Here is a 10220-nt window from a genome sequence, read left to right as displayed (position 1 = left end):
ACCACAGGAATTCACAGCCAAAAGCCTCTAGTTTTGTGGAGCACTTACCTATATATTCAGAAGCATCAAATCTCTGGGAATTCAACAAACATAAACTTCAAGTCTTTTCGAAAACAAAAGCCTTCTTCAACAAATTACAAACTTTCATATGCTTAGCCAAGTGTTTAAAGAATCGAGATTAATTAGAAAATGAGTTCAACAAGCAGGGCATGTGTTACAGCAGTGAGTTTGGGAGTGGTAGAGGCACTGAAAGATCAAGGAATTTGTAGGTGGAACTACACATTAAGAGCCATACATCAACACGCAAAAAACAATGTAAGGTCATATTCACAGGCCAAGAAGCTCTCTTCTCACTCTTCTTCTTTGGTTTCTACAAACAAAGATCAATTGAAGCAGTCTGAGGAGTCTCTGAGGAAAGTCATGTATTTGAGCTTCTGGGGTCCTAATTGAACCCTAATAACAGTTAAATTTAGTGTTATCTGTTTGTACATAGTCTTTGACAATATTGAGAGGTCAAATGATGAATGGTTAAACGAGTAATTTGTAAAGCTTGGGGGTAAATTACCCAGCCAAAATTAATAATGGATAGACCTTTTTTTGTCTTTTGCAATCCACATATCTTGTCTCAATTCTCTTGTACTTTTGAGGCTTTGCACCATGTTACCATCGTTAAATTCATTTCTTATTTTTAGGTTAAAAAAATTTTGATGTGAAAATCGACGATTGCTACTTTAAAATCCCAATTACACAAATGAAAATAGCCAACAAAAAGCGACATAAATGACCATTCAGCAAAATTGGACATTTCTTGAATCAGGAACCCTTCCTACTAGGCGCCTTGATGTTATTGTAATGTCCAACACAAATCAAAACGAGAAGCTGAAAAAAAGAATGGATGATACTAAATTTGATAACGAAATTAGAAGAACAAATATCTGCTATAATCGACATTAGTAGATCAAAATTTAAAAAGTTTATTGCTTTCGAATGTTGAACCTCGTCTAATTGGAGCACATAACAATTAACACCTAATCTCTCATGTTTTTCAATTTTAATTTATACACACAGCAGCGACGTGCTAAAATTATGTGAATGTTTGTTTCTCATGATAACATGACACAGGAGTTTTGATCACTCGTTCCCCTATGTTTGCTTTAGATGCACTAAAAAATGCTATTCTCTTATTCAATTTTTATGTGATATTTTATTGTATTTGCTGAAACATCATATCTATTTGGAATTTACTCAAAAAGTAATGTTGGATTTGGGCCTCTAAATTTATTATTTACGGAAAAGGGTCAAAAATACCCCTAACGTATTAAAATAGATTAAATTTGCCCTTCATCTACCTATTGGGCCAAAATTGTCCTTAACGTTAATTTTTGGGTTAAAAATGCCCCTTTTTTTAACAGAACTATGAGATGACAAATGTGGTTCCTTTAATTAAGTAGGTGTTACCGATGTACTGGTCCACGTGGCATTCGACCCATAAATAACCGACCCATCCGGATTAATCCAAAACAACTAAAATTAGACCCATAAATAGACCCATCCGGGTTAACCAAAAACAACTAAAAGCCAATTGAGTTCAGCAGCAATGGTGGAGTTGATTTCACCAAGTTAGAAACTATTTCAGTTCAAAATTTAACAACTACCCTTGGATTAGTAGATATTAAAGCAATGATTTAAGCTTAAAACAATCTTCACAGCAAGGTACTGAAGCAATGCTTTAAGCTCCAACCAACTTTAATCAAGCAGATTAACACAATTGATCTGAACAAAGACACCCAACAGTAGAGGATTCAACAACGCCACTACGAGCTCCTCGAACCAAAGCTTTTCCCGATTCTCAGCCTTAATTCAATAGGCTTTCCAAATGATTTCAACAAACCTTAATTAGTACTTCAAATTTTTATCAACCCCAGATTCGTTCTTGAGAAGGAATTGAAAATTTTCAACCAACAGAATTCAAATTTAGTATAAAGATTTCAAAATCTTTCCACAAATTTCAGATCTATTTGTACCCCATTCCTTCCATGCTAGACATATGAAGCTATGATTTTTGGTTCAAAACTGGTGCAAACAAACTCCAATCAATTTTATCTCTAACTTCGATAAAGCTTCTTCATCCTTTAACAATGGTGGATTCTTCGCAATCCAGCCCCAATTATCGCCAAACTCTAAACAAACAAATCTAAATGGCTGAGGCTACTTTTGGGTCGGGTCGTCGAATGTCACGTGGACCAATACATCAGTAACACCTATTTAGATAAAGGACCCATATTTTCCATCTCATATTCTGTTAAAAAGAGGGGCATTTTTAACCCAAAAATTAACGTTAAGGGAAATTTTGGCCCAATAGGTGGAAGGAGGGCAAATTTAAGCTATTTTCAATACGTTAGGGGCATTTCTGACCCTTTTCCGTATTGTTTATCCCTATTTGTTTTGCAATTTACAGTCATACCCTATATTTGTGCCACCTTTTAACCTCTACCCTATTTTTAAAAATTATTGATTGGTAGCTAGCTGTTATGACCCGGGATCTCCACCTTCGGGACCGTGTTGGCGCCTAACATTTCACTTGCTTAAGCCAATTTTAATCAATTCAAATAAGTAAAACCAATTAAACTGAAATGAAACCAATACGAAATGCGGAATGACATAAAAATCGATAATATCTAAGTACAACCCGGATCTGGAGTCACAAGTTCACGAGCTTCTAGAGTTTCTACATACAGAGTTTGAAATAAGTACAACTGTCGCGAATGATAAGAACAGTAAATAGGGGGAGGTGGAAGGGGACTTCAAGGTCTGCAGACATCAGTAGTTCTACCTCGAGCCTCCAAAAGCAAATCCGAGCTGATACACCTCACGGGCAGCTGGGACCAGTACCAAAATCTGCACAAGAAGTGTAGAGTGTAGTATGAGTACAACCGACCTAATGTGCTCCGTGATTGTCGAGCCTAATCTCGATGAAGTAGTGACGAGGCTATGATAGGATACCCACGTAAATAAACCTGTGCAGATAACAATATACGTACGACATAACGACAGATAAAGGCTAAATATGTACTATTGGAGGGGACATGCGAAAGGGGTACAAGATACGATAACTACAGTAGGGAATGATAAAAAGAAACAGTCAATAAGCCATTAACGAGTAACACGAATAAACATAATGAATAAAACTGCACAGCATCGCCCTTCGTGCTTTTACTCTCAACCTCATTGTAAAACAGTAATAACGGCACGACATCTCCCTTCGTGCTTTTACTCTCAATTTCATCATGAATCAGTAGATACGACACGACATCACCCTTCGTACATTAACTCTCAAATACGGCACAGCATCACCCTTCGTGCATTGACTCTCAAATATGGCACGACATCACCCTTCATGCATTAACTCTCAAATATGGCACGGCATCACCCTTAGTGCATTAACATTCTCCCTTATCATATAACAATAAAGATATAACAACAGGGAGATAGAATAAATAAGAACAAGCCTTACGTCAATAATTGTTCCACAATACCAACCTCAACTTCAGAAACAATGCTCAGTTATCACAGATAGCCCATAAACGAGGAAAGAACGATCAATTTAATAATTAACTAGTCTAAGCATGGATATGATCAAGGAAAGCAATAAATTACAAGAACCAAATCCCACCCGCATGCTTTAGCCCAACAACAACGCATAAGTACTCTTCACCTCACATATACGTTGTACCCAACATTTAAACAAGTAGCAAATAGGCAAACAAGTCCTAATCCATTAAGTCAAGGTTAACCACAACACTTACCTCGTTCCAAATATTAACTCAAAGCTCAACCATGGCTTTGCTTTTCAAAAAAGCCTTCGAACCAATAAATCTAGCAAATTATCAACCGAACGGTTCAAAATAAGCCTTAGGAACTACTCACGATTGCAAAAGATTCAATTTTAGGTCATTATTGAAAAAGTCAACTAATGTCAACTCCTGGGCTCGCTAGGTCCAAACCCGAAATTTGGACCAAAACCCGATTACCCATTCATCCCGGAGCCCGGTTATGTAATTTATTTCGAAATCCGACCAGAATTTGAGGTCTAATTTCCAATTTTACAAAAACTCCTAATTCTATCCAAACCCCCAATTCCACCATAAAAATCCTAGATTTTAGGTTGAAATCTTATAAAATAAAATGGAAAAGTGAAAGAAAGTAGGTTGGAATCACTTACCAATGAATTGGGGAAGAAGAGCTCTTGGGAAAATCGACTCTAGGGTTCTCTAGGTTTGAAAATTTGAAAGAATGAGAAAAACCCTGTCTAACTCAACTTTGACCTAGTTGCAGATGTCGCAATTGCGATAAATTGTTCGCAATTGCGAGAAAGAGGTTGCAATTGCAAACTCCTCTCAGAATCCCAGTAATCCCAATTGCGATGAAATGATTCGAACCCTGATGCCCTTGCAAATGCGAACCCTTCTTTGCAAATGCAAAGATCCTCAAAACTATGCCGAGTCGCAATTGCTACTCTGCCTTCGTAAAAGCGGAAATGGCGAGTTTGCAATATAGAACTTTACCTCGCAAATGCGAGCCAGATCTCGCATTTAATTCCGATACTCACCCAAGCCTTCGGGGCTCCAAACAAAACATGCACATAAGTTAAAAAATATCATACAAACTTGCTCGTACGATCAAATCGCCAAAATGACACCTAGAACTACGAATCAGACACCAAATCAAAAGAAATTTTCAAGGAAACTTTAGAATTGCTATTTTAACAATCGGATGTCCGAATCATGTCAAACTAACTCCGTTTCTCACCAAATTTGACAGACAAGTCATAAATATAGTAATGGACCTATACCGAGTTCTGGAACCAAAATATGATCCAGTATCAACAAAGTCAAACATTGGTCACCTTTAGATTCATTAAGCCTTTAAACTTTCAAATTTTGACAAAAAGCGATAACTCGAGCTAGAGACCTCCGAATTCGGCTTCGGGCATACGCCCAAGTCCCAAATCACGATACGAACCCTCCGGGACAGTCAAAACACGAGTCCGGGTCCATTTGCTCAAAATATTGATCGAAGTCAACTCAATAGATTTTTAAGGCAAAATTTCATGTTTAATCATTTTTTAACATAAAAGCCTTTCAGAAAAATAACTGGACTGCGCACGCTAAGGAACTATAGTCACCGCCCCGCCATGACCAAATTACATTTTTTTGGTGTTTTACGGCAATTAAACTGGAATTTTGCCCGATTGCAATATTTTTGTGTGCTATAGCCCATGCCTTCCGCCATGGGACGGAGCCGGACCCGGATCGCCTAATATTTGTCCGAGACATCAAATACGAACGAGGGAACCATAATCACTGCCCCTCCACGAGAAAGTTTAAGAAGCTATTGGGGACTTTGAAACACAAATTTAAGGTTTAATACTCTAGATGACCTATCGGGTCATCACGTTCTCCACCTCTAAAACAACCATTCGTCCTCGAACGGACATAGAAAAGTACCCGGACTTGTAAAAAGGTGTGGATATCTAATCCGCATGTCCGACTCGGACTCCCAAGTAGCTACCTCGATGGGCTGACCTCTCCACTGCACTCGAACTGAAGGATAACTCTTTGACCTCAACTAACGAACCTACCGGGCTAGAATAGCCACCGTCTCCTCCTCATAAGTCAAATCCTTGTCCAACTAGACTGAACTGAAATCTAACACATGGGGCGAATCACCATAATACTTCCGTAGCATGGAAACATGAAACACCGGATGGACTGCTGACAAATTAGGTGGCAATGCGAGCTTGTAAGCCATCTCACCCACTCTTTGAAGAATCTCAAAAGGTCCGATATGCCTAGGGCTCAACTTACCCTTCTTTTTGAACCTCATAACACCCTTCATGGGTGAAACCCGAAGCAATACCCTCTCTCCGACCATGAATGAACCATCACAAACTCTACGATCGACATAACTCTTATGCCTGGACTGAGCTGTGCAAAGTCTATCTTGAATAATCTTGACCTTATCCAAGGAATCATGTACCAAATCTGTACCCAACAATCGAGCCTCCCCTGGCTCAAACCATCCAACCGACGATCGACATCGCCTCCCATATAATGCCTCATAGGGAGCCATCTGAATCCTCGACTAATAGCTGTTGTTATAGGCAAACTCCACAAGTGGCAACAACTGATCCCACGAACTCCCGAAATCTATAACACAAGCGCGAAGTATGTCCTCTAATATTTGAATAGCGCGCTCGGATTGTCCATCCATCTGAAGATGAAATGTTGTGCTCAACTCAACCTGCGTGCCCAAATCACGCTGTACTGCCATCCAGAAGTGCGAGGTGAACTGCATACCTCGATCAAAAATGTTAGACACGGGCACACCGTGAAGACGGACGATCTCGGGGATGTAAATCTCAGCTAACCGCTCTGAAGAATAGGTAACTGCCACAGGAATGAAATGCGCTGACTTGGTCAGCCTGTCGACAACGATCCAAATTGCATCGAACTTCTTCTGAGTCCGCGGGAGTCCAACAACAAAATCCATAGTGATGCGCTCCCACTTCCACTCAAGAATCTCTAACTTCTGAAGCAAACCACCAGGTCTCTAATGCTTAGACTTTACTTGCTGACAATTTAGGCACCGAGCTACATATGCAATTATATCCTTCTTCATCCTACTCCACCAATAGTGCTGTCGCAAGTCCTGAAACATCTTGGCGGCACCCGGATAAATAGAATACCGGAAACTGTGGGTCTCCTCAAAAATCAACTCACGAAGTCCATCTACATTAGGCACACAAATACGACCCTACATCCTCAAAACTCTGTCATCTCCAACAGTAACCTGCTTGGCACCATCGTTCCGCATTGTGTCCCTAAGGACAAGAAAATGAGGGTCATCATACTGCCGCTCCCTAATGCGCTCAAACAAGGAAGACCGAGCGACTGTACAAGCTATAATGCAACTGGGCTCTAAAATATCCAACCTCACAAACTGATTGGCCAAAGCCTGAACATCTGATGCAAGCGGTCTCTCACCGACTGGAATGTACGCAAGGCTGCCCATACTCACTGCCTTTTTACTCAAGGCATCGGCCACCACATTGGTCTTCCCGGGAAGACACAAGATGGTGATATCATAGTCTTTCAACAGCTCCAACCACCTCCGCTGCCTCAAATTGAGATCCTTCTGTTTGAAAAAATACTGCAAGATCCGATGATCCGTGAATACCTCGCAGGACACGCCATAAAGATAGTGCCTCCAAATCTTCAGTGCATGAACAATGGCTTCCAACTCTAAGTCATGAACATGGTAATTCTTTTCATGAACCTTCAACTACCGCGACGCGTATGCAATGACCCTGCCATCCTGCATCAATACTGTACCGAGCCCAATACAAGATGCATCGCAATACACCATGTAAGATCCTGAACCTGTGGGCAACACCAACACTAGAGCCATAGTTAAAGCAGTCTTGAGCTTCTGAAAGCTCGCCTCACACTCATCTGACTATCTAAACGGTGCACCATTCTAGGTCAACTGGTCAATGGGGCTGCTATAGATGAAAAACCCTCCACAAACCAACGAATATCCCGCCAAACCCATGAAACTCCGGATCTCAATAGCTGAAGTGGGTCTAGGACCACTTGTATGCCCTCTACTGATACGACATGCCCCAAGAGAGCGACCGAGTCCAATAAAAACTCACACTTTGAAAACTTGGCATATAACTGGTTGTCTCTCAGGGTCTGAAGTACAATCCGAAAATGCTGCTGATGCTCCTCTCGGCTGCGGGAGTAGATCAAGATATAATCAATAAACACAATCACAAAGAAATATAACTAGGGCTTGAACACTGGTTCATCAAATATATAAATGCTGCTGGGGCATTTGTCAGCCCAAATAACATCACTAAAAACTCATAATGCCTATACCGAGTCCGAAAAGTTGTCTTAGGGACATCGGAGGCCCTAATCCTGAACTGATGGTAGCCAGACCTCAAATCAATCTTTGAATACACCTTGGCACCCTAAAGCTGATAAAATAAAGTCATCAATACTCGGCAATGGATATTGGTTCTTAATGGTGACATTGTTCAACTACCGGTAATCTATGCACATCCTCATCGATCCATCTTTCTTCTTCACAAACAACACAAGCGCACCCCAGGGCGAGACACTAGGTCTAATGAAGCCCTAATCAAGCGAATCTTGCAAGTGCTCCTTCAATTCTTTTAACTCTGGTGGGGCCATACGATATGGTGGAATAGAAATGGGCTGAGTGCCCGGAGCCAAATCAATGCGAAAGTCAATATCTATATCGGGTGGCATCCCCGCCAGATCTGCAGGAAACACCTCTAGAAACTCACGAACAACTGGTAATGAATCCATGGAAGGAACCTTCGCACTAGAATCGCGGACATAGCCAAATAAGCTAGACACCCCTTCTCGACCATATGCCGAGCCTTCACATAAGAGATAACCCCACTAGTAGAATGGCTATGAGTCCCCCTCCACTTTAATCGAGGCAACCTCGGCAAGGCTAAGGTCACTGTCTTGGTGTGACAATCCAATATAGCATGATAAGATGACAGCCAATCCATACCCAAGATAACATCAAAATCTACCATATCGAGAAGTAAAAGATCTACGCTAGTCTCAAGACTCCTAATGGTAACCACACACAAATGATAAACACGATCTACAACAATAGAATCTCCCAAAGATGTGGACATATACAGAGGAGCACTCAAAGAATCACGAGGCACAACCAGATATGAAGCAAAATACTGAAGCATCTCTTTGGCAAACTGGAACAATACCTTTGATAATAACGTCAGATGACTCAGCCTCAAGCCTGGATAGAAAAGCATAACATCGGGGCTGGGCCCCACCACTCTGAACTACATCTCTCGGACTGGCCCTAGTTGGCTGGCCTCTACCTCTAGCGGCATGAGTTCCACCTCTAATGGCCTGCCCCACCTCTAGCCGCCTGACCCCTAACTCTAGGTGGCTGAGGGGGTGATGAAGCACCCGATGCTGGGACTATGGCACGAGAATCCTGATGCTGTGAGCTGCTCGGTGATCGAGGGCAAAATTTAGCAATGTGCCTCGGATCACCAAAAGTATTACAGGACCTCGGCTGCTATGACTGTTGACCCTGAAACTAACCCTATCAACCTGAGTAACCAGCCTGAAAACTTTGGAGCGGAGGTGCACTGATAGGAGCTGGTGGTGCACTGTAGGCTAGCTGGTCGGAATGAGACATATGAGGGCCACGACCACCTGAAGCACTTTGGGATGCCTAGAGTGTTGAATGGAACGGCCTGGGAGGATGACCTCTACCAAAAGTACCCCAGCCTCTAGATGAGGGGCCATTGAACCCACCGAAATGACGAGGCCTCTTATCAGACCCCTGACCTCTCTCCTGTGCAAGGACTATCTCGATCCACTTGGCGACATTAGAAGCCGTCTAAAAAGAAATCTCACCCCCGGTCTCCTTGGCCATCTATAGCTTGATAGGATGAGTGAGTCCCTCAATAAACTTCGTCACCCTCTCCTTCTCAGTGGTAAGTAGAAGAATAGCATGCCAGACTAGATCCACAAAACGGGTCTCGTACTGAGTAACAGTCATACTGCCCTGGGGGAGACGCTCAAACTGCCTGCGGTAGTCCTCTCTCTGTATGACAGGGAGGAACTTCTCTAGAAATAGCTGAGAGAACTGGTCCCAAGTAAGATCAGGCGACCCAGTTGGTCTAGTCGATACAAAATTCTTCCACTATCGCTCGCGGAACACATCAGTTGAAACACAACACAATTGACCCCATTGGTCTCAACTATCTCCATGTTCCGCAGTACCTCATAGCAGTGGTCAAGATAATCCTGTGGGTCCTCAGAAAGTGCACCACTAAAGTGAACTGGGAAGAGCTTTGTAAACTTGTCCAATCTCAATAAGCCTTAGAAGACATGGAGGGTCCATCATTGGTCCGTGTCGTAACAACTGGCTGAACTACCCCAACTGGCGGGGCTGCTGGATTTTGATACTGGGGAGCCATCTGCTCCGGAGTGTGAGTGGGAGTCTGTGCTCCTGCCCCAGCCTGAGAGACGACTGGTGCCATAGTGAATGTACCGACCTGGGTCACACTCTCCATAAGGCCACCAAACGGACTGGAGAGCCCTAAATCACTTGGAGGGGGGGGGGGGGGGGGGGGA

At 42.3% G+C, this 10220-nt stretch overlaps 1 protein-coding gene across 1 annotated transcript; it reads left to right on the top strand.

Annotated features, from left to right (window-relative positions):
- Nucleotides 1–629, top strand: LOC109230478. The gene has a single exon (XM_019395970.1). The coding sequence runs from the start codon at nucleotides 190–192 to the stop codon at nucleotides 448–450; it is 261 nt and encodes an 86-aa protein (XP_019251515.1). The 5' UTR covers nucleotides 1–189; the 3' UTR covers nucleotides 451–629.

Source organism: Nicotiana attenuata, chromosome 7 (assembly GCF_001879085.1).
Source record: "Nicotiana attenuata strain UT chromosome 7, NIATTr2, whole genome shotgun sequence".
Classification (NCBI taxonomy): Eukaryota; Viridiplantae; Streptophyta; class Magnoliopsida; order Solanales; family Solanaceae; genus Nicotiana; species Nicotiana attenuata.
The sequence above is the reverse complement of the archived record's forward strand: the minus strand, read 5'-3'. Positions and strand labels throughout refer to the sequence as shown.

Coding starts and splice junctions, on each gene's coding strand:
- LOC109230478 (XM_019395970.1), top strand. CDS start 190: ATGAGTTCAACAAGCAGGGCATGTGTTACAGCAGTGAGTTTGGGAGTG.